The sequence below is a fragment of the Vombatus ursinus genome, unplaced genomic scaffold, assembly GCF_900497805.2.
Source record: "Vombatus ursinus unplaced genomic scaffold, bare-nosed wombat genome assembly UNPS02004437.1, whole genome shotgun sequence".
Taxonomy (NCBI): domain Eukaryota; kingdom Metazoa; phylum Chordata; class Mammalia; order Diprotodontia; family Vombatidae; genus Vombatus; species Vombatus ursinus.
This window is the reverse complement of record NW_020944215.1, coordinates 776,129-800,949: the sequence shown is the minus strand read 5'-3', so window position 1 is coordinate 800,949 and position 24,821 is coordinate 776,129. Positions and strand designations below refer to the sequence as shown.

General features: G+C 42.7%; 1 protein-coding gene across 2 annotated transcripts in view; it reads left to right on the top strand.

The window, feature by feature from the left end:
• Positions 1-23,807, top strand: part of LOC114023535 (inositol polyphosphate 5-phosphatase OCRL-1-like) — a 33,581-nt gene extending 9,774 nt beyond the window's left edge. Inside the window, exons 5-14 of one of the 2 annotated variants that reach the window (XM_027836223.1) lie at positions 419-554; positions 5,437-5,547; positions 6,110-6,275; positions 7,531-7,766; positions 14,983-15,006; positions 18,856-18,972; positions 20,047-20,131; positions 21,205-21,332; positions 22,141-22,252; positions 22,428-23,807. In XM_027836223.1, coding sequence (XP_027692024.1) covers positions 419-554; positions 5,437-5,547; positions 6,110-6,275; positions 7,531-7,766; positions 14,983-15,006; positions 18,856-18,972; positions 20,047-20,131; positions 21,205-21,332; positions 22,141-22,252; positions 22,428-22,552 — 1,240 coding nt within the window. In that variant the 3' untranslated portion in view covers positions 22,553-23,807. The remainder of the gene's footprint in view (positions 1-418; positions 555-5,436; positions 5,548-6,109; positions 6,276-7,530; positions 7,767-14,982; positions 15,007-18,855; positions 18,973-20,046; positions 20,132-21,204; positions 21,333-22,140; positions 22,253-22,427) is intronic. The other variant, XM_027836234.1, reaches the window with a different exon arrangement.
• Positions 23,808-24,821: the final 1,014 nt, after the last annotated feature.

Genomic DNA, 24,821 nt, shown 5'->3' with positions numbered 1-24,821 from the left:
TTCGCCTTGAGCAAAGTTACATGTTCTTACATACGTTTGACACCTCTAAGTTTGTATTCGATTATGAGAAGATAGAAGTCATAACTTTATGAAAACTTACTTCTCAGTTTTATATCCCACATTTGGAGACAGTTAAGGGGCAAGTAAGTCCCTGTTACTAAAAATGGTGTTGTTGGCCAGGCTTCCCCTTCTAGGGAAACAGGTTTGAGGCTTGATTAGTTGTCTGGGATGGACAGCTCCCTTCTGCTGCCAATATAGTACACGAGCGGGGAGGGCTAGGGTTGTGTTCGAGGGTATGTCACTATTGTGACCTTCCACAGCACCTGTCTTGGTGTCCCAAGGCAGAAGGGATGCCAGACTGGATAGAACATTGGGCTCACCGAGTCTGGTGTCGATACACTCATTCTTTTATTTGCAGTGGGAAATGTCGTACTCCAGCATGGTGTGACCGAATCCTTTGGAGAGGGACTAACGTTAATCAGCTCCGCTACTGGAGTCACATGGAGCTTAAAACCAGTGACCACAAACCCGTCAGTTCTCTCTTCCTCATTGGGGTAAGCACATATTTCATTACTTTTTTTTCACCAAACATTTATGAAGTGTCTCCCTTTGTTCATATAGCACTAATCAGGATCGGAAATAATTTGCTCAAATACAGATGGGGCTCCCAGTTAAGTAATCCATTTCAGAATTAAGGACTGAGGAGTACATGTGCCAGCAGTGTTAAAAGGAGATACATTTCATAGTGGTATGAATGTGCTTCTAACGTGGACCTCATAAATGTTGTCTAGGTCTCCTGGCAAGAAGCATGGTGTGGTATGGTAGAAGGGGAGGGGCAGATTTTTAGTTGGAGGCCTAGGGATCAAATCCTACTTCTCCACTCAGCTGTTTGACCTTGAGAAAAATCATTAATCTTATCTGGGCCTCAGTTTCCTGTTCTGCAAAATGCTAAGGGTTGAACTAGGTCAGAGATTCTTAATCTGGGGTCTTTGAAGTTGTTTTCTTTACGATTTTGATCACCGTATTTCAATAGAACTGGTTTCCTTTGTAATCGTGTGTATTTTGTTTTATACATTGACAAACATGATTCTGAGAAGGGGTCCATGGGTCTTACCAGACTGACCAAGGGGTCCAGCACACTAATAAGAACCTCTGAATTCGATGAGCTCGAGGGTCCCTTTTAGCTCTAAGTCTTATGACCTTGTGACTTCATTGAAACAGGGCTCCTTCTCTCCTCCCCCCCCCAGTAGTCTCAATGTTTTGTAATTCCTATTCAGAAGTTAGAAGTTTTCAAAGGCCTGTGAGAAACTCTCACATTTCAGTACCTCCAGAGGGCATGGAACATGCCAGCCAGCCAGGGAAACCTGCCTCTGTCATATGGGTCATTTCTAGTTAGCCAAGACCCCTCCCAAGGGTATGGGTCTGGTCGGAGACAAAGCCCCATTGGGAGGCCCAGCTGGTCTGGTACAGAGGCCCCCAGCAGGATGGGTCACACAGAGATAAGGAGATGATATTTCTACCTTCTGTATAGTGCTTTACAGTTTATAAAGTACTTTCACATACATTATCCCATTTGATTTGATTTTCACAGTCCTATGAGGTAGGCAGGACATATGTAAGTAAATGAGGAAATTTGAGGTTCAGGGAGGTTAAGTGCTTTGCCCAAGGTCATATGACCACTCTGTGGTTAAGCCAGGGCACAAACTCAGGTCTTCTGACTCCTAATCCAGAGGCCTTTTTACTACACAATGGTGGTCTTATATGCAAGCCATGTTGCCTTGGAAATTTGAGCTTAATATTAGAGGAAAATATGCAAAGAAATGTAGCTAGGCAAAGATCTTGCACCCCTGCCATCTTCTTTGCAGGCTGGTTTGGCACTGGGCTAGGTTCACGGATGTGACTTGGAGACATATGCGTATGTGAGGGGTCCTGTACCAAACCAAGTTTACAGAATGAACCTTGGGTGGATCTGAACCTGGGTCAGAATCAGGATTTGGGATAAGGTGGAGTGACATCTCCTCGGAGGAGAATGCTAGCCCTCCGCATTTTGACGTTACAAAGTATGGCATCTTGGGTGCACAGAATGTGTCCAAGTGACTGCCTACAAGTTAGCTTGGGGTTCAGGACATTCTGTCACCTTTTGATATACAGAAAATAATGGTGGACAGCACACAAGAATCATTTTTGTAATGCTTTAAGGTCCCCCAACTTTTCTAAGTAAAAAGCACTTTGGGGGGACGTTAGGTTTCTTTTCTTAGATGAGAAAACTATAAAAGACTCAAATCGTCTGCTTTTCAAATTAAAAACAGTTATAAAAGTTAAAAATATTTTTCAGTGTTGTACTTTCAGTCAGTTGAAATGGGCTTTCGCAGGCTAAGCAAGACAGGGGGGAAGCTGCATCAAAGAAAAAGGAAGAGCAGAAACACTGAGAAGGAGACAGACATATCTCACCTGCCCAGCCCACGGTCCCTCCCTGGCTTTCTGCTTCCTGCTCCCTGCTCACTCTTTTTTATCTCTTGATCAATACCATGATCATTAACTCTAGCTGAGAAGTTGGTCTACAGTAACCATCTGTTTACGTACTTTCCTCACAACAGTTCAAGGAGATAATTATTAAGTATGATTGTTATTCCCATTTCACAGAGGAGGAAATTGAGGCTCAAGAGATTGATTGACTTCCTTAGCTATTAAGTGTTGGAGCTAGGAGTCAGACCTAGGTCTCCTGATTGCAACATTGATCTTCTGAAGACAAAGCCTTGGGAGTGTTAATTCTCATGTTCTCCTGAAGGCATCCCTCGGTGCCCTTGGTTAGAGACGGAGCACTGGGCTGGAAGAACATTCATCTGACCCTGTGTGGTGTTCATGTCCTTGTATAATAGTAGCCAATCTTCTGCCCCTTGGTCTTTTTAAAGCGTCTCATTACTGTGTTCCAAGTTGTTTGTCCTAATTTCAAATTTCTCACCTGTCAAACGTTGCAAACTTGACTTTGTTAACTATCCAGTTTTTGAGAAGTACCTTTTCCCCCGCCAGTCAGTCATCCTGGGGAGGGATTTTGTTTGGAGGGGTGGAGGAAGGTTGTTTTTTAATACCTCATACTTTTGATAGAAATGTGTGTTGGCCTATTAATATGGTGTTTTTAAAATAGACTCTTGGCCTCTTGTGAGATACTGACTTCAAAAATTCCACCCTAATACCTTACTTTCCTAACACCTACCTGTATTTTGCCATATTTTCCTTTTTCTAAAATGGAATTAGTGAGGAAATTCTTTTTTTTTCTCCCCTACCTGGATGTTGAATTTAATAATGCTCTGATCCCTCCTACCACAGAGATCTACTGAAGGAGAAAAAAGGTTTCCCTTTCACAGAGTGACATCTCCATCTGAAAAGCCGTCAGACTGTTAGTGCAGAAGACCTCAAGATGATGCGTCTTCATGGCTATTGAAATGAATGACATTTAGTAGAGAGAAGAAGGGATACCCAAGAGATAATTAGTAGTCACAAACTTGTTACAGGCCAGAGAAAATGAACCCAAGGACTGAAGCCTTCCTAGCCCCAACCCGAAGCAGTTCTAGTTTGTTAGGAAGGACTCCTAGAACTCCCAGTCCTAGGCCCAAGGAGCTATGTGCTTTCAGGCACATTCCTTAACCTTTCTTGTGGCTATTTCTTTATCTATAAAATAGGCGCAATATTCTTCGCCCTTGCTACCTCGCAGAGTTGTTGTGAACAAAAAGCAGTTACATGTATTGGAAAAAGTATGAGGTGCTCTGATTAAAATGCTTCTTCAGTACTTCAGAGATGCATGATTTAGTCCCTCCACTGATGCCAGATGGCACCCCCTCAGTAGCTTCAATGGTCTTCCAGAAATGCTGTGACCTGAGCCTAGAGCTCAATGAAGTTGGCCTTAATAGATTATTACACAATGGGTCCTAGTGAAGAAACATATTACAATGGTGTCTTGTTGGAATTGAAATCTCTCCTACATCAGACATATCTATGGATAATACTACTTTTTAAATTCAATTTCATAAACCTTTATTAAGAGCCTACTACATGGCAGGCGCTAGCACAAAAACCAAACAGTCTGCCCTCAAGTAACTTGTATTCTACTGAGGGTATAGCCTCTACACAGCTAAGGAAACACTGAAGTCATATTTGGGGCTGGGAGGGGGCAAGAAAGGCCTTGGGTAGGAGGCACACTACCTGAGCTGAACCTTGAAAGGGGATTCTGAGAGGCCAAGAGGAAGAGAGACAGTGTTCCAGCCTGTGCCAAGGTACCAAAGTGGGAGAAGCAATGCAGAGTTTGGGGTAGCCCACTTTGACTGACCTAGATCCACTTCTATGTACTCAACTTGGATGGGAAACCATCCTACTCGTTTAAGTAGCTGCCATGATTTTACTATTCTTCCACTGGCATGTTTGCTTGAGAACCTACCAAAGCCACCGACTTCTTTTGGCTACTGGTTAATGTGAAGTTGTTATTGAACACAATAGCCATATCAATAAGCCACACTACATTACCAGCCTTAGCTGATGGGAGAATGTTTCCCCATTTGTTGGTCTGTCATCATGGCTATATTCTAGTACGATTTATAGGGTCTATTTTTGAAAATCTGAATAACATCATGCCTCTTGGCTTCATCCACCAAGACCCTTGCTTTGCTTCCTCTAATGATTTGCCCTATTGTCTAACCCAGGGGTGGGGAACCTGCGGCCTTAAAAGGATTTGTTCTATAAAACTTGGACTCAGTCAAAAGGCCTCACCTGAGGACCTAGAAGGCCACATGTGGCCTCAAAGCTGTAGGTTCCCCACCCCTGGTCCAGCCGTTGTAATAGTTCACATTTCTGTAGTTCTTTAAGGTTTGCAAAACGCTTTCCTCACAGGTTTACAGGGTACACTTGCACACTTGACTCACAACAACCCTGTGAGGTAGGTAGTAGAACTTGAATTATTCCCATTTTACAAATGAAAAAACTGAGGCCCAGAGAGGTTGAGTAATTTGTATGAATTCAGAGTCAGACCTCAAACTCAGGTGTCCTCACTTCAATATTCCAGTGTACCGCCCTGCCTGTCTCTTAGCATTATCACTTATTATTGATGTTATTATAAACAATAATAATAACAGCAGCACCTAGTACATTTTGTACCAGTTGGTATCATTCTGGCTTATTCAAGAACTCACTTTTGCCATGTGTCATATTTCTTACACTGAAAAATTTAGCAACTTGAAAAATTTTGTCCCGAGTAGTTGATTATTATCCATTTTCTCGATCATTTGAGGTTTTAATTCACGGGAAGGCAGCCATCTTAAAGTGTACATCTGTAGGGCTCAGTGTCATCCAGGTACTTACCTTAATGATCATTTCAGGATTGTTTGAAGATTTGGAGTCGATGAGGTATAGGAGGAGGACACTGAAAAGTGGCCTGTTTTCTTTCAGGTGAAGGTTGTGGATGACAGAAGATACAGGAAGGTATTTGAGGACAGTGTTCGCATCATGGATAGAATGGAAAATGATTTTCTTCCTTCATTAGAACTCAGCAAGAGGGAAGTGAGTTGGATCATGTGCCTTCTTTGCATGCCGTATATATTGGCTAGCCAGAGGAAACTGGGATTACTTCCCTTTCAGAGACTCTCGGGATCTCTTTGCCTTAGCACTCTAAGTAGAAACCCAGAAGCTGGATTTGGTCACAGGGCCACTAGTGGTAGGTGACCCTGGTGAGGGTCAGGCTATTGAGACACCGAGAATGGTGGCCTGGAGAGAGCAGTGACAAGGACCATCCAGTTAGTTATGCTGGCCAACATGCACACCTGCCCCCTTTATTCCATGCCCTTACCTCACCCCCACCCCCACCCCCACCCCCACCCCCACCCCCAAGCTCTATTTAGGTAGTCAATCATAGGGTAAGCACCAGATAACAGTGAGCCAGGTAGCAGAGGAAGCATGTGGGAGGGCATGGTCTGGGTTTAGTTATGAAGTCCAGCTGGTAGCAACATATTTAGCAAAGCTTACCTCTGTTGCCCATTATCTAGAACCTCTCTGAAGCCGCTGGCCCAATTTCATTTCCCCTGCTGATGGCATGAATTATTTACGCCTTTTTCTCATTCCCTAGTTTGTATTTGAGAAGGTGAAATTCCGTCAACTGCAGAAGCAGAAATTCCAGGTCACCAACAATGGCCAAGTGCCATGTCATTTTTCCTTCATCCCTAAGCTCAGTGACAGCCAGTACTGCAAGCCCTGGCTTCGGGCTGAGCCCTGTGAAGGCTACTTAGAACCAAGTGAGTTCCTTCCCTTGTCTTTGGCACTCATTGTCTCCTCAAGACTGATGGGCATTTCTTTCCCTTGTCTTTTCTAGCTATGGCTCTTATTTCACTTTCTTCATGTTCACGGTGGCTATGTTTTGTGTTTCTAACCTCTACCTATTATTACTTTTCCTTTTAATTTTATTTATTTTGCTATCATTTCCTAGCACATCCATATATGCCCCTCAACTCTTCCCTAAAAATAGAACCCTTCCTTGTAACAGAGAAGGGCAGTTAAGCTGAACAAAGCAACACATTGACCATGTCTGATAGCATATGCCTTCTCCTGTACCTATAATCCACCACCTCTTTTCTGAGAGAAGAGGTGGTATGTTTCATCATCAGTCCTTTAATGCCAAGAATTGGTAATTATAGTGACATGAACATATGAATATTCTGACATCAACATTGGTCTGATTGATCTTTTTTTTTCTTTGCCCACTGAGGCAGTTGGGGTTAAGTGACTTGCCCAGAGTCACACAGCTAGTGAGTGTCATGTGTCTGAGGCCGGATTTGAACTCAGGTACTCCTGACTTCAGGGCCGGTGCTCTATCCACTGTGCCACCTAGCTGCCCCTGATTGATCTTTTAATAGTGTTTTCCTTTATATTCTTGTGATCATTGTGTATTTTCTCCTAGTTCCTTTTAGTTGAGCAAATCCTTTTTTGTTTCTCTGTGTTTCTTGATTCATAATTTCTTAGAGCACGATAATGTGTCTTTATGTTCCTGTACCACATTTCTTCAACTGTTCCCCAGTCAATGTATGCCTCCTTTGTTTCCAGTTTTTTTGTTACCACAAAAAAGCCCTTCTATGAATATTTTGATATTAGGACCTTGTCTTTGACCTCCTTGGCATACATATACCCAGTAGCAGTATCAAAGGATTGGAACAGTTGAGCCACTTTTATAACATAGTTCCCAATGGCATTTACTAAGATAGTTCCCAATCATTTTCCTAGAGCAAGTGGACTGATTCCAAGGCCCATGCAGTATATTCATATGCCTCTGTTTCTGCAACCCGTCGTATATTGTTTCAGTTCTTTATTATCTCTGCCAATTGTCTGGGTATGAGGTGAAACCTCCGGGTTGTTCTTATTAGTGATTTGGAGCATTTTTTTTTTCATGTGGTTGTTAATAGTTCACATTTCTTCTTTTGAAAATTATCTGTTGGGGATTCTTATTGCTTTTCCTCTGGAAGTTTGCATAGCTAAGTTCTGTCTACCTCATTTCAGGTGAGACAGTCGACATTTCCTTGGATGTCTATGTCAGTAAAGACTCAGTGACAATCCTGAATTCGGGGGAAGATAAGATTGAAGATATTCTTGTTCTTCACTTGGACCGAGGCAAAGATTATTTCTTGACCATCAGTGGAAGTTACCTCCCAAGCTGCTTTGGCACATCCTTGGAAGCTTTGTGCCGAATGAAAAGACCGATTCGAGAAGTTCCTGTTACCAAACTCATCGACCTGGTAAGGACCGTTCCAAGAAGAGGAACATTTACAGTGCTTTACATCTCACTTCCCTGTGTCTGTCATCTTGCATCGATCTTTGATGGCTGGTTTTGCTCCCTTCCAGCCTTGGGTTAATAACAGAACCTATTACTCTAGGGTGACCTCAATAGCAATAGACTAGAGGGAAATAAAAGGTCATAATGTGTAGCTGGTGCTGGTCTTGGAGTATGATTTGACAATACTAACCCCAGTGAATGAAATTTAAGCCTTCCCTTTTCAAAGAAAGCACTTTCTCCTATGTTATCGTGGGTAGTCTCCCAACAGCCTCCTAGGGTAGGTATTCATTCACAGCCTAACCGTGGTCCCAGTGCAGAAATTTGTGCAGGTGAGGATGCTGCAGCATAGACACAGTAAGATGGTTAACATCTCCTGGCAAGTCCATGTTAGAACCAGGGCTAGAAATGAGGTCTTCCTAACCCTTAGCCTATTATTCTGTTCGCTATCATCTACTGTCTCTTTAATGAACCCGGGTATTTTTCTGCAGTAGGGATCAGTGAATATGTGGCCTGCTTAAAAGAAAGTTACTCTCTGTTTTTCCAGCCGAACCATGAGGAAGGCTGATTATGAAAGTGGTGCTTATCCTGGATAATAGAAAATTGATAAGGACTTTAATAAGGAACTTTTCTCCTCTATGTAAATGGTGTTAGGTTTTTCTACATACCTCTTCTGGCTCCAAAAGGGAACTCTTGGTCTTGACCTAGAGTAAATAAGGTGAAATGATAGCCAAACATGATATTAACATTCAGGCTTAACCATTTGGCCCAGCTGTAGCAAATGATTGGCTTGGCTAAGGGAGGGGTAGAGCAGCAGCAACAGTAGCTGGTAGGTGGGCAGAGGTGGGCAGCAGAGGGTAGGTGGGTAGAGGCGGGCGGCAGCGGGCAACTGACTTGTCTGTGGATAGTCTGTTCTGTTGCCATAGTGTTGTCTCAGCTGTGACTCAAATAGATTAAAACCCTTCGGTCCAATCCCTACATGCTTCCTTGGAATTTATTTATTTCCCTAGAGCCTTCTTACTGCTGCAACAGGGTTCTTTAATCCTGTTTGAAAGAATGATAGAGCCCAACGTTTCTGATTATTTCTCCTGATACCTGTTTTTTTCCATCTCGATGTCACAGTCTTTCACATTTAATACTTCACCATTTGGAATGCCAATGATACCATTTAATGAAGATACTTTCCCAACTTTATTCTTGATTGGTAAAAGCTGGGAAAACACCCCACACTGGTATACTCCTCTATTAGCACTAATTCTCCCCTGAAGCTTAGCCACCACAAAGAGGCCATTGCTATTACCAAGCAGTAAAATGCCTTTGGGTCCTAGAGTTAAGTCGGCATATGTAAGGGACTAACACTGGACCTGCTGGCTGTGCAGAGAGGCTTCTTCCATCCTGGTTGGTATTCAGCCCTTGTTTATAAGGGAAAGGGCAAGCTGAAGCATGTTCCACTTAAATGATCTCCCAGTCCTTAGAAAGAGTGTTCTTTTAAATAGAATTCTGGTGAAAAAAATCTATGTTTAGTTGTAACCTGCTTTCTGCTAGTCTTCCTTCTTACAATGTGTGGGCTTTGGTATCCTCATTTACTCGACAGCTTGTAATATTCCAACAGTCTTCAATTCCTGCATTCTCCCCTAGCAGGGGCTGTTTTTCAGTGCTAAGTGATTCGGATTAATGTTTGGCAGCAAAGAGCAAATCTAAGATTACTTGTGATCTGTCTTTAATACTGACATTCCCGTCCTGTCAATTGACTTGATTATGACCTTCTGAAACCTTTTCCTTTAGGTCGTAATATTTTTCATGTTCCCAACCACAAGAAGGTAGTTAAATATTATGAGATAGTAGTATCAAAAGCTGGCATACTGTGCTGTATCATTCACTTCAAAATGTGGATGCAAAAAAAAGTAAAGCTCTTTTTTCCATGGGGCTAGTGTTGTCTGTGTTCTGACCTCAGCCTCTGCTTCTCCCCATCATCCTGTTCTTAATCACTTTTCATGGTGTCTGTGACTTAGGCCATTGTATGTAGCTTGCTTCGTACATATTTATTCGCATGTTGTCTCCTTCATTACACTGGCAGCTCCATAGGGTCAGGGACTGTCTTTTGCCTCTTTTTGTATCCCCAGCACTTAGCACAGTGCCTGGCCTATAACAGGTGCTTAATAAATAAATATTGATTAATTGATTAAGCCATTCCTAGCAAGGCCAAAGTTAGAAGAGACAGAAGAGGCAGCTAGGTGGCACAGTGGATAGAGCACCATCCCTGGAGTCAGGAGGACCTGAGTTCAAATCCGGCCTCAGACATTCAACACTTACTAGCTGTGTGACCCCAGGCAAGTCACTTAATCCCGATTGCCTAGCCAAAAAAAGAAGAGACAGATGAGTGAAAGTGTCTTCTAATTTTTTTCAGACAAAAACAATCTATTTCTTTTAACATTTATGGAAGAGAGCAAAAAATCTTCCTCCTCCTCATACATTCCTTCAGTACCCCCAGGATACATGATGTCTGGGGTCCATGTTGGTTTTTGTAGAATGTGGTTTATGTAGAAGTGCCTGCAGTTTAGTCAAGTGATGCTAATACGTGGGTAGCAAGGTCTGAATTATGATTAAAGTCCGATTTGTGGCTAGCATTGAGCTTATTCCCCTAATCCTAACACCAGCCACACTCCCTGAATTATGTCAAACATGTTGGGCACTTTGTCATCCTGCTCTGGCAAATCCATGTTTCACAAAATCAGTGGCAGGAAATTCTGCAGCTTGGGGTTAATAATAGATTTTTAAAATTTCTTGGAGAGTTTGAACTTGTTTGATTACTGAGCTAATCTCAAAATCATGCAACTTGAGATTATAGATATGACACATAGATAGATTGTGCATATATATAACATTATGAAGAAATCAGGTAAATTCAGTACGGAGGAGAATGATTCTGGGCCAAATTGGGAAGAGTTTCTGAAAGAACTCAATTTTGAATCAAATCCAGTGACTTGAAGAGTATGAATTACTTACTGTAGGAGAGGTCCTTCTCATAGAGGCAGGGGAGCAATTTGAATCAAGAAGTGAAAAGTGCAAAGGAAGTCCCCACGTTTATCTAGTTGGGATGGATAGCAAGGGTGAGAGGATGCAGTCACTCATCGATCTCTTTATAGAGGAGAGGGGTGGATTCTGGCAGTGCCCTGAAGTTCACTAACAGGAGTTAGCCTTTGATCCTTGAGGCACCTGGAAGGATTTGGAGAGTATATAATACGGTCAACTTGTATGCCTAGAGCATGGAGAACTGTCTCTTCCCCCACCCCCACCCCCATCGGACCACAGTCTTCACTAGAGCAGGAACTGGGGTAGATTGTTTTTGTTTGGCTTCAGTTTGTATCGCCCAGCACTTAGCACAGTGCCTGACAAATAGCAGGAATTTGATTGACTGACAAATGGAGGGAGGCTAGAAATGAGGGATTTCATGAGGAGGAGAGGGATAAGAACTGGACCTGTGGTTTCATTGATTCAGAGAACTCCCAGATGAGGAAACTCCCTCTACCAGTGCATGTTTCTTCTCTCAGAGTTGCCTAGAGCAGCGGGAAGTTAAGTGCTTTCCCTAAAGTCACATAACCAGTATGTGTCAGAGACAGGACGTGGAACCTAGGTGTCTCTGAGTCCAGGGGCAGTTCTCAGCCCACTCTGCCAGGCTTTCTCATGGGGAGATGTTATCGTAAATTGGAAATGAGATGACTAGAACCTGATGGAAGGATTGGATTGGATTTGGGTCATTTGGATGACCCAAAGAGAAAAAAAAAAGGTTGAGGATAGGTAGCGAAACCATTTAGGGGAGAGAGGGGAGTCCCTTAGGAAAGGAATAAGAATAAAAAAGCACTTAGATGGACTTAGCTCTAAGTCCCTTCAGTATCTATTTGCTCCTTCTTTGACCCATCTGAGCTCTCATTCCCCACTTCATCTGCGTATAGTTAGAGAGCTTTGATTTACAATAGCTTTTTTGCTTTTTTATTTTGAATTCAGATTCATATTGTTCAAGTATGAGATTTCAAGTACTGAAAAAACCATGCTCCATGTGACTGTGATCTCATGGTTAGGTGTAGTGACATTGTAGCTGTCCTGGGGAGCAGCTCTTTACTAGGCCACAGGCCACAGGCCAGGCAGCTTTGTGCTGGGGAGTGTCATTTCTGCTGTGTGGTGACCACTTAGGCCTTCCTTAACAAATCTGACCTACCCTTCCTTGGCTGAGTGAAAGGGACCCTACTGGGCACCTTAGGGACCCCAGAGTAGGCTGTTGATTGGTCACGTAGCTGTTTCCCTTTTCAGGTTTAAGTCCAGTATTGAACTTTTCCCTACTCTCTTGCCTCTTCCCAGACATGTGGGATTTTTACAGAGTAGTTGCCATCCTCACCCTCCCTCTTCCCCAAGATGGTCACCAAGGTCTCCATTCATTCATTGATGTGACTTTCTCATATCAATCCTCTTCCTAGGCTTCTTCATTCCTAGCTCACTTCTTTATAGCCCCAGGCCAAGACAGATAAAAAAAATGAAAAGTAACAGGAGTAGGTGTTTTGTTCTAGGAATTTAAGAGTTCTTGCCCTTTCTCTCACCGCCCTGATCATTCATTTAACACTTCCTTTGTTTACAGTTTGCTTCCCAACTGGTTTTCTTCCTTTCTGGCCTCTTCCTCTTTTTAATCCAGCCTGTATCCCATCATTGAATTAATATTTCTAAAACATTGCTTTAATCATATCACCCTCTGGCTAAAAATGTTCCTGGGCTGCTGCCCATTGCCCACAGGATGGAATTCAGATGGCTTTATCTGGCATCATAGGCTCTCTGTGTTATAGCTCCAGCCTACCTTTTCTGGCTAATCTCCCATTACTCCCCTACCCATACCTCAGTTTACAACGAAACTAGTCACAGTGACCTCTGGATGTTGCCTTGTATGTCTCTACCTCACCACCTTTGCTCATGGTCATGCCATTCCTCCTGCTTAAAATGGCCTGCCCACCTCCACCCCCTTTTTCTCTCTCAAAGTCTTACCCTTCTTTCAAGACTCTGCTCAGACACTACCATCGACACTGAAGTGCCCCCACGTGTTGAAAGGACTGGGTAAATCAGAGGCCATCAGTTCAAATCCCTACTCTACTACTTACCAGCTATGTGATTTTGGACAAGTCATTTCCCCTCTCTTCACCTCAGTTTCCCCCTTTTTAAAATGACAGAGTTGGACTAGGTGACCTCCAAGGTCTCTTCTGGTTCTAGAACTATGATCCTGTTGTGATCTTGAACATATATTACTTTTTCTGCCTGGGCCTCAGTTTCCTCTGATGAGGGATTAGTTGGCCTTTGAGGTCCCTTTCATCTCTAGTCGTCAGAAGTCTTATAGCCATACATATTGCCTTTTCACTCAGTTGGCACTTACTGATTGGTATCATTAGTCCTCAGTTCTAGAATGTGTATGTTATGTGTCTTAGCTAAGGTTCGTTTAGCTCAGGGCACATCTCTTATATTTCTTTCCAGTTCCCTAATGCAATAGGTACACACAGTAGGCGTTCAATATTGATTGGCTTGATTCATTGATGAAAATGTTCTTGGGCCCTTGTTGGGCAGGTTTTGGTTGCAGGTGTCTTCACGCTTGTCATGGACTCATGAGAGAGAGTAGAGAGACGGTCACATGTAACGGGTTTTCCTTTTGTTATCATGCCTAGTGGTTGGTTTCCCAGGGCAGCCCTCAAAAGCATATTGAATGATGTTCCTGAGGGGCAGCTAGGTGGCTCAGTGGATAGAGCACCAGCCCTGAAGTCAGGAGGACCTGAGTTCAAATCTAGCCTCAGACCAAACATTTAGTAGCTGTGTGACCGTGGGCAAGTCACTTAACCCCAATTGCCTAAAAATAAATAAATAAATAAATGAAATAAGAAAATGATGTTCCTGAAGGAAGGCTAATGTTTTACTGGTACTGCTAGTACTGGTGCTATAGAACTAACCTCCATGTCAGACAGTGTCTTTATGGGGAAATTCATCTGGAATTCCAACTTGAGATGCTTAGAACCCACTTCCCTCACCAGTTGAGCCAAAGCAATAAGATTCTCCCAGCTCCAAGCTAGGAATGGTAACTATAAGAGATCTGGGAGGAACCTTTGGCAGATACAAAATTCTCAATCTGGGCGAGTTCCCTGTTATCCCCTTTCTTCCTTATTCCAAGACTCCTAGTGATTGATCTACCCGCTTCTCTTTCCACTTTTATCACCTGTTGCTTACAACTACAGTTTCTCTCCTTCTCTGGCCTAGTGCAAATAGAGTGGTTCTCATATATTCTCCCCTACTTTTCTGTTCCTGAAAAAACCCCACAGCCCATTTGATATTTTCTAAGGGTTTTTACAACAGAAGAAATGGGATGAACAAGGTTCATGCCTTTTTCTGTTGGCCCCCTACCTCCCTTCTCTTTTTTCACTTAGGCCCTGTAGAGAAAGGCAAAGGCACAAATAAGTGAGAATGGTGGATCTTGGGGTACTTAAAGGACTGAAGTCAGATTAAATGCCCAAAGTCAGTAAGCCTACTGGGTCACCGGAAAGAGGGAGGACAAAGAGATTGTGTGGGTAAGCCCAGCTGGAACAATGGTGGTAGTGAGGTATTGGGGGAAGAGGAGTGATTTGTTGGGAGATTTTCTACCTTTCTCCTTTCCATCTTACTGTCTCCTTGGTCTTGCTACTATAGATGTACCTCAGACCAGCATTCCAGTGAGGTGAGAGTGGATAGGTAGAAATGTGATCTTCAATAGGCAAGAGGGAAAGAAAGTTCCTAGGGCCAACTGGTTAAGGTCATACATATCCAGGTAGCCATTTATATATGGGGGTGATAAGTCAGGGATTGCTGATGGGTTTTTCCCCCCATTAAAAAAAATACTTTTTTCATAATAATTGCTCCGAGTAAGTTTCCCTGGGACTGATTCCTCTAGCATACATAGGAAAAAAAATCATCCTCTGTGTGTGTGTGTGTGTGTGTGTGTGTGTGTGTGTGTGTGTGTAGGGGATTGTGCTACATGTTCCCTAGTTATTGAACAGTCCAGAGCTATTTTAAAACATTTGTTGGGAGAGCTGGTTAGTTCTCATAATACTGATTCTGCTTCTATTTCTGCAAATTCTAACCATTTTCTGTCTGTAAATAACATTCTTTTCCTGCTCTGCTCTCAGGGAGAAGACAGCTTCGTAGAAAAGGTAATGCAATCAATTGATGGCTTCCCAGTTTCTCTGGTCTCAGTTCTTTGGGCTTTCCCCTCCAGGTTAACTCGTTGCTCTTGAATGTGTCCAAAGTAAAGGAAAGACATTAACTACCCAAGTCTAGTCATTGTGACCCCAGTGCCAAAGAGCAGTAGGGCTTTGAGGGTTCCAGATGCAGATTTTTAAAAATGAAATGGGACTCTGGTGTTTTGAAGGTTTATGAAAAAATGAGGGAAAGATCAGCCAGTTGTATTCCTTCTTCTTGGAGGGCAGAACTAGAAAAAATGGATTTCTATCACTATTATGATTGAATTAGGTTGGCAGTAATGATAAATCCTTGCAACACGCTACATGGTTTGGTCTCAAAATTTTCATCCATTGCTAGAGAGCTTCCAGAGGTGGCTCAGTAACTATGGTAAGAGCCTGTTTAGAGGCAGGACTCTGAGTCTCACTCAGTCTGGAACTAATGAAAGATAATTGTTGAAAGTTTTTAATAATAGCATCCAGCATGACACTAGCCTGAAGCTGGGGTCTTAAACCCCTAGTGATGATTTTATTATTGTTATGTGGCACTGCACACTCTAGAGAGGAGCCACAGCACATTTGTTTTGCCTTTGGAAATTAAAATAAGGTTTAAGATTAGATTTTGGAAATTTCAAAAGTAAACATGTCCTACCTTCACATGTCTAATTGCTTGCCTTCTCAATGGGTGGGGGGAAAGGCAAGAGGGAGGGAAAGAACTGGGAACTCAAATTTTTAAAAAAACGAATGCTAAAAAATAAAGAAACAATGTATACAAATTGGGGGTGGGGAATATCCCCCACCTATTGGTGGAGAATTGGTTGATTGAAAGTGTAGAATGAGACATGCATTCTCCCACATGGCCACTATGCTGACCTTTCTTTTTGACTGACTGTGCATATACATACATGCGTGCACACACATGCATATATATATGCACATTTACACATGTATATGTATACATCTCAGTTGTTTTTTCATGTGTCTGACTCTGAGTAACCCCATTGGGAGTTTTCTTGGAAAAGATACTGGAATGGTTTGCCATTTCCCTCTCCAGGTTATTTTACAGATGAGGAAACTGAGGCAAACAGGCATTAAATGACCTGCCCAGAGTCACATAGCTAGTAAATGTCTGGGGCCGGATTTGAACTCAGGAAGATGAGTCTTCCTGACTATAAGCCCAGTGCTTTATCCACTGTGCCACCTAGCTGCCCCTAAAAACATTTTTTAAAAGAAGTAAACATGCCTGCATATGTCTTTCCTGATACTTCAAAGACATAAATACTCAAATGTATCTTTTAGGATTATGATGTGTGAGTTTAGAAAAGGAAGTAGTTTAGAATAGATAACCTACTGACAATTTGCTAAACTTTAAAATGACTAGGATTTGAGAGAACTCCATTCCCTGACCCTCTCCTGTTAATAGCCCACTCAATTCTTCATCTTATACGTTTGTAGCAATGCTCTAATATTATTAATATACCTAAAAACTTCCATTGTTTATCAGTAGTAAATGCATTAGAATCGATTATCTACATTCTATTTTAGAGAAGAAAAGTAAATACAAGCAGTTGCCTAGTTCCTTCCCATATTGTACAGTGGAAAGGGTTGTTGTTCAGTCGTGTCTGACTCTTTGTGACCCCTTGGACCATAGCACACCAATACTGTCTGTGGAGTTTTCTTGGCAAAGATACTAGTGTGCTTTGCCATTTCCTTCTCCAGTGGATTAAGACAGAAATGAAGTGACTCACCCAGGGTCACACAACTAGTAAGTATCTGAGGTCAGATTTGAACTCAGGTCTTCCTGACTGCATGCCCAGTGCTTTATCCACTGAGCTACCTAGCTACCTCTGGTCAAGAGAGTGCTGTATTTGTAGTCAGACTTGACTTGCTTGGGCATGTCACTTAACTTCTCTAGGCCTTATCCTCATCTGTAAAATGAGGGAATTGGATTAAATGACCACTAAGGTCCCATAGAACTCTAAATGTATGACCCTAACAATGGTTTCCACTGAGAAATTTCTCCTAGTCTATGAAATTAGTTAAAAAAATTTTTTTCCTTTATTCTCCAGCAATTTTCAAATTTAGATTTAGTTATTACTAACACCTTGATTTTTTTTTTACTTTCCCATTCTACATTACCCAAAGACCACCCTGATCCCTATCCCCCAAAGCACCCTACAAAAAGGAGAGGCAAGCAGAGCAAGAGTCAGAGTCTTCGTAGAGAGAAGCTTCTGGCCTTAGATCCCAGAATTTTCCCTGCACTCCTGGCTCCTTCATTGGCTTATTCAGCGTTGCTACAGGCTTACAGGATTAAGTACCTTAGGTCTCAGAAGGTTGTATACAGTAACAGCAATATTGTTCAAAGAATAACTGTGAACAACTAAGCTATTCTGAGTATTATAAATACTCAAATCAACTACAAAGGACTTAGGAAGGAAGATGCCATCCACCTCCATTGAAAGAACTGATAAATAGAAGGGTGCATGGTATGGTTTTACATACTGTGTCAAATGATGTCCTTCTCTAGTGTGAGGTGGGGAGGGAGGGAGGGAGATAACTGGGAACTTAAAATGTAACCAAAAAATAAATTAAGAAGAAAAGGTCCCTTAGTTCTAAACTCTACCTCTGCCCCTGGCCTAATTAGCATTCACTATGTATGTAGAGTCAGGAGGTAAGGAAGATGCCCTTTGGAGGCCTCTGTAGTTAATTGGTTCTGGAGCATTTCAATTTGTGAACTGAAGTCTAGTGAGGTTATAGTACCTGTCACATCTGTTTGTGCTTAAGATCACAAAAGAATTGTACCCAAATTAGTGGCAACAGTGGGGCTGGTTTTCATGAGCCCTCCATGGACAGAGCTTGCATTCATCAATGTTTGGAGTATATAGGCTCTTACAGTATTGACATTTATCACATAATTTGCTGTTAGACCCCCCACTGGTCTATAGTCCATTCTGTGATCTAGCTATAGAGCCCTGGTTCTTGGTACCATCATTCTGAAATGGCTTATAACTTAAAAGAGATGGGTCTCCCAGAGACACAGAGGTATAGCTCTATGAAGTATTTTCTCTATGGTGCGTAAAGAAGCCTTTACAAACATTAGAAACTCCAGCATGGTGGTGCCAAAGACATATGTAGGAGATTTTTTTAAAAGTGGGGCAGGGGGGCAGCTAGGTGGTGCAGTGGATAGAGCACTAGCCCTGAAGTCAGGAGGACCTGAGTTCAAATTCGGCCTCAGACCAAATACTTGACACTTACTAGCTGTGTGACTCTGGGCAAGTCACTTAACCCCAATTGTCTAAAATAAAATAAAGAAAAAAAAAGTGGGGCAGACGGGGCAGCTAGGTGGTACAGTGTATAGAGCACCAGCCCTAGAATCAGTAGGACCTGAGTTCAAATCCAGCCTCAGACACTTGACACTAGCTGTGTGACGCTGGGCAAGTCACTTAACCCCAATTGCCTCACAAAAACAAACGGAAAAAAAAAGGCATTTAGGGGCAGCTAGGTGGAGGTGTGGATAACACTCCAGCCTTGGAGTCAGGAGGACCTGAATTCAAATGCAGCCTAAGACACTTGTGACGCTGAGCAAGTTACTTAATTCCATTGCCTAGCAAAAAATAAAAGTGGAGCAGGGAGCTTACTGAGGAATTTAGTCACGTGTGCTTCCATCCGGATGTATCTATGGTGGGAGCTGAATAAGAATTGTCAAAGATGAAAGGGAAGCCATATTGGCACTCTCAAACATAGGGGATTAAAGTAAACAACCCTAGATGCCTCTTTTAATGTTACTGTCGACTTTCATTCCTTCTTCATCTTGCTAATTAGGAGAGCGCTCTTCTGCCATTGGCTCCTTTGGAGGGGAACGTCGGCGAGAGACCCCTTCAGGTTCCCAAAGAAATCTGGCTTTTAGTAGATCACTTATATAAGAATGGCTGTCAGCAGGTAAGTAGGATGTTCTGGCATCTTTGGAGGCAGGGGAGTGCTATGTGAAGTTAGGACACCTTCAATTTGGATGGTTTTCACTTTTCAAAATGTCTTTGTATATACATGATTTCTTTGGTTGTCACATTTCAAAATATCTTATATATGTGATTTCATTAAAGCCGCATGTTTTTACTCTGAGCTAGGAAGGTGTTTGCTCTTTTCCTCAGTTTACATTTAAGACTGAGATCCAGATTGGGGCTAGGTAATTTGTCTAATACCCCACAGCAGGTTGAATGGCAGAGCTGAGATTTGAATTGGGGTTTTCTAAATTCCAGGCTCTTCTGTATCCCCAAAAATCGGTTTCAAGAATATTACTTTTTATGTGGGGGTAATACTTTAAAGGCCCCACAAAATTGAAGTCAGATAGCTTTAAGACTTTTATGTAATGTTTCTTTTAGATTGACCCCAGAATCTCCAGCAGAAGATATCTCTTGAGCCAAAACCAGACCAAGGGAAAAAATTATTGTAAAAATATCTTTTCACACTTTAGTAACATGAATAATATATGATTCTGCTTTATTGATAATCTCGCCCCCTCTTCCCAAGTCGAGTGCTCCAAGTTGTCTACCTGACCTAGGGAGAATTCATTTTTCTTATTCTTTCTCAGAATCTTCTGCAGACTAAAATGAAAATGATTTTCTTGTGTTGAAATCCAGTCTTCATCACATGGATTTTAAAGATAATTCAGAGGGGCAGCTAAGTGGCACAGTGGATAGAGCACTGGCCCTGGAGTCAGGAGGACCTGAGTTCAAATCCAGCCTCGGACACATAACACTTACTAGCTGTGTGACTCTGGACAAGGCACTTAACCCCAATTGCCTTGCAACTAACTAACTAAATAAATAAATTTCAGGAAAAGTCAGTTAGACTTTTGCAGTATGTACCTCAGTGTTGTCCATTTGTGTGGCTGATCCGAATGCCACCCTCCTTTAGTTCCTCACTGCTGTTTTCAGCTGCTGCCTAATCTCTGTAATCCTAGGATTTCTGGGATTTGGTTTGTTTGTTTCCCCTCACTCTTGACTTCTTTGATAGGAGGACCTATTCCAGACCCCTGGCATGCAGGAAGAACTACAGCAAATCATTGATTGTCTGGATACCAGCATTCCTGAGACAGTCCGTATCCTTTTCAGTACAGGCTTAGAAAGCTCAGTGAATCCCCAGCACCTTTTTTTTGCCTTCCTTCTCATCTGTGTAGTTCTATCTTCGTTCTCTTACTGAACACCTATGTTAAAGCCACCTTGGACATTTCCTTGGCATGGCTCTTCACAACCATTGAGGAGCTCCTGATTTCTCATCACACTAGGTTGGTTCTAAAAGAAATGAGACAGCTGGTGAATGGGAACTGGAATGGGTATGGAAGATGTGACCCACAGCATTGGCATTGCTCTCCTTCAGGCTGTTAATATTCATAGCCATAAGATAATAATGTATTATACTTTTATACCTAATCTTGTAAAATAGGTAGAGCAAATGTTATAACCATTATATGGATGAGAAAACTGAGGTTTGGTTGCAGGGAATTATTTATGATCACACTTAAGTAAATATTGGAGCTAAGAGTTGAACCCCTCTTAGCTCCCTAGTCCAGCTTCTATCCAAAATACAAGGCTGCCCAGGCAGGTCCATTATCATTATGATCCTGATGCACAAAGGATCTGAGACTTTATCAGCATAGAGAACTCTTATTGTGGGATTTACTTCCACTAATGCAAGTTACAAGCGAGCTTCATACAGAAGCCTCATAAGCTTCCTAGATAAGAGGGCGAATGATTTGCCCAAGATTACACAGCTAGTATCAGAATCAGTTCTTAAACACAGGTCTTCTTGACTCTAAGCCTAGCACTATGTACCAACCTATGCAGCCTCTATCTTGTCCCTGCTAGGAATGGAAAAGAACGATGGTTAGTTTGGCCAGATGGTAATTGGGATCTCATAGACCTTAAAAACCACTGACCCTGAACTCTAGCAGAATTCCCCTTTACCGCTTCTGATCACATCTTGTATCTGAAGGGCCCTGATTTTCTAGGAGTTTTCAGAGGCAATAAAATGTGAAACCTCAGTGACAACCAGTATTACATGAGTAACAAAGCAAATCCTGCCAGAGCTGACGAAAGGGGGCACACGACCTAGCATCGATTTGTTGCCATCATAGTCGTAAGGATATTTGCTCCTTGACTCATCTTTGTTCAGCTGGCAGCAATCACTCTGTGGCTGAAGCCCTTCTCATCTTTCTGGAAGCCCTGCCAGAGCCTGTCATCTGTTATGAGCTATATCAGAGATGCCTTGACTATTCCCATGATCCCCGCCTCTCCCGACAGGTCAGTTCCATTCGTCTGAGGAGACGATCAGGCTGGAATCGCCCACCCTAAGGGACAACTCTTTGGCAAAATCAAGTCAGCAGCCATGTGATGGCTTGGGTATAGGTCTGGTTTTTTCATGGTGGGGTATTGAAGTTGAGACTTTGGATCCTTAAGACTTAGGACTTAAATTGTATCATTCTCTATTCTTTTTGCTGCCTTTTTATGATTAGCCCATTTTTGTTTGCAGAAAATATAGTGAGGTAGCCACCCTTGGATTCCAAGGTGAAGTCAATGGCGCTGGCTATACGAAGTTATGTCTTTGGGATCCCATTTAGAGTGGTTGGTAGCCGTGTTCTCCCTTTGGTGTTTGTTCTTAATTCTAGAATAATATCGAGGAACAGTTGAGAATACCTGTCTTTGTCTGAGATAGACCACTGGGAACCAAGGCTGACAACTTTATGTCAGCCGTATCAAATGACAGTGAAGAAAACCCATTTAGCCCAATTGATGCTGTGGCTAACTTACACAGGGAAGGCAGAAATAAGTAGATTAACACTGAGGTGCTGGTGAGGCAGAGCATACAGATAAAGGTGGTGATCTTATGGCATCTTATGGCTTGATTGCCATGTGAATGGGAGTCAAACAGGAACATCACCTCCCTTGTGTGTCATAACCTGGCAGGTGTTTGTCTGGAGTAAGTGGTGGGGAGTCGTGACCAAGATTAAGAAAGGGTGGAGGGTGTTGTAAATTTCGAGATATAAAGAGCTTTTCAGCAGCACTCTACTTCCTTCTTCCTTCTTCTGCCTTTTTTTTTTTTTTTAAACAGGTGATTTCACATCTTCCACGATGCCACAGAAATGTTTTCCGGTACCTGATGTCTTTCCTTAGGGAACTCTTAAAGCACTCTAAAACAAACAATGTCAGCGTCAACATGATTGGTAAGGTTTCTTTGCAGTTGTGGTTCTGAGTGTGTTTTTTCTAGTTGTTCTCTGATTTGATTGGACTGGGGCGCCCAAGTCATTTTCTTTTGCATCCTCATTCTCCCCTCTAGAGTCCATGTGTAGGTGAAGTCTAACAAGGAGGTCTGCCTTTTTCCTTCTTCTTTCCCTCCAGCCAATCTCTTCTCCGGTCTCCTGTTACGGCCTTCACCCAACCTGATGTCAAGACAGACTCCAACTGACCGCCAACATGCTATCCAGTTCCTCCTGGGGTTCCTGCTTAGCAGTGATGAAGACTAACTCTCTTCATCTGGCATCCTCCACCCCCTTCTTGAGATTCTAGCCTGGAGGATCACTAGCTTTGAGTATTAAGAATTAGTTGAAGGAGTTTTTGCCACCAGGGGAGTTGCACAGCTTTGTAGCTGCTGGCTATTGAAAATCTACAGTTTACAGTGCTTAGGGGAGCCTTCTAGTAGCTCCTCCACCCACCAAAACACAAGTTAGATGTCCTTATCCATTAGAGAATTTCAGACTCAACATGTTGCCAAGCCAAAGTCTCCACATTTTGGTAGTTCTGTGCTTTATCTTTATGGGACAGAGAAATCTGTATTAACACTCCAGTGTTCTCCAAATCTGTTTGTTGCCTAAATCTGACTGTCTTGTCTCTGCTTAGCACCCTAGTCTTGGGGTCTGAGATGTGAACGTTCTCGACTGATACGCACTATTTGCTTTAGATGAGATTTGTATCTGGATTCAGATTTTTATCTGAATCGTATTTGGCTCTCTTGCCCCCCAGCCCCACTCACACCCCCACTCAAGCAGCAGTATCACTTTGGAGAAGGGCAGGTGGGTAAGGCTCCTGGGAGACTTACTTGTCTCACTGCCAGCATTTGTGCACTCTTACTACAGTGGCATTTCTGGGTCTCGGTCTGTTCATGTGCCTACAGTGGCTAGGGCCATCTTCCCTTCTCTTGAACCCTACCCAGCAACTGAACCTTAGTGACTGCTGGGAGAGGACCTTCGTTCTAATGTCCCACTGGCCTTCAAGGCCCACAACCAAAATGAATGCAACCTGGCTACCTTGAGGGTGAAGGCGTTTCTCTGTCTTGCAAGTCCTGTCTGGGGGGAAAAGGTATGAGGAATAATTGGCTCTGGGTGTCCTTGGGACTTACTCCCACCCTTGGAATCTCATTTTCTTCCCAAACAGCACTTAGACCACCATAGAAAGTGTTGGGGTTAACTCCAGCTTCATCACTGGAGATGACCTCCGAATCCTCAGGAACCTCTTGGCATTCATCCTCCGTACCAAAGGGCAATCAGAATCCCCCTGCTTACAAAGAAATCACCTCCTTCGAGGGTTTAGGACCAGGGTAGACAGTATTTGGGGGACTTCCAGTGTAGCACACAACCACCTTTTTAAGTACTAGGTCAAAGAGGCAACAGTTTATCAAGATAACATTGGGGCCAACAAAGCACCTTATTTCCCCACCTTTAACATCTCTCTGAATTGTTCATTGAAAACAGACCAGCAGGTCATTCGCCCCCCCCCTTTTTTTTTTTTGCTTAACCTTTATTAGTAAGCAAGTTGGTTACCAACCATTAATCAAAATGCCTGAAAACCACTCCTACCCCCACCCCCTTGAGAGCCACAATACGAAGTGACTCATTCTTGCCTTCTCTTGAAAAACGAAATTAGAGGTGCTTGACGTACAGTCCTTTCATCCCGTGTGTGCTTTGGGTACTTGTTCCGTTAGCATACCTAATGGGGGGACATTGGAAGCCATGCTAAGAATGGCTTTCCAGTCTCTCGAGAATTATTTTTATGACATGGAAGAAATGTCAGTTTACCTGACTGAGAAAGCCAACCTGATTCAGCCCTTTGGAAGTAAGAATCGTTAGCGGTGCCAAGCAATTTGAAAGATCTGTTAGTCCTAGGGTAATTTTTCTTTTGTCTTAGTTGGCTAACAGAAGACTGAAATTATATGGTCTTGCCTATTTCCAATGGTCCTGAAAGTTGAGGAGGTTGTAGGAATTAGGGCATGGTTGTGGCAAAGGGCAGGGAAGGATTTTTTTGCAGACAAGCCTTCTGCTATATCGTCAACTTGGAATCTCAAGGGTCAACAAGGATGTGTGGCTACTGGCTGTTCAGAGTTAGGAAGTGTGTAGCCACCATACCTACTTCATTTTAAGATCAAAGTACCAAGTAGTTTCTCTGCCTCAGTCTGTTTGTAGCTCTGGCCAAGACATGTTACCAGAGCTGAGGGTTTTGGACAATCTGTAGGTAGGGGGTTGCGGGGAGGGGGAAGTGAGAGGTGAGAAGTCCCTTCCCTGCTCTGGCCTGCCTGCTCCAGGCTTCTGGCCTCCACTTCTTAAGTACCTCGTGTGTTCATTCATTATTGCCTCCCAAGTTGGATTCCACATCCAGCAGATGGGGAGAAACTTTGCATTTATTGTTGTTGTTGTTGTTATTGTTGTTGTTGCTGTTGTTGAAAAGGGTTCCAGCCCTTGGGGCTTTGTTGTTTCTTTCACTGTTTTTTCATTGTTTTGACTCTTACTCCAAAATAGTTTT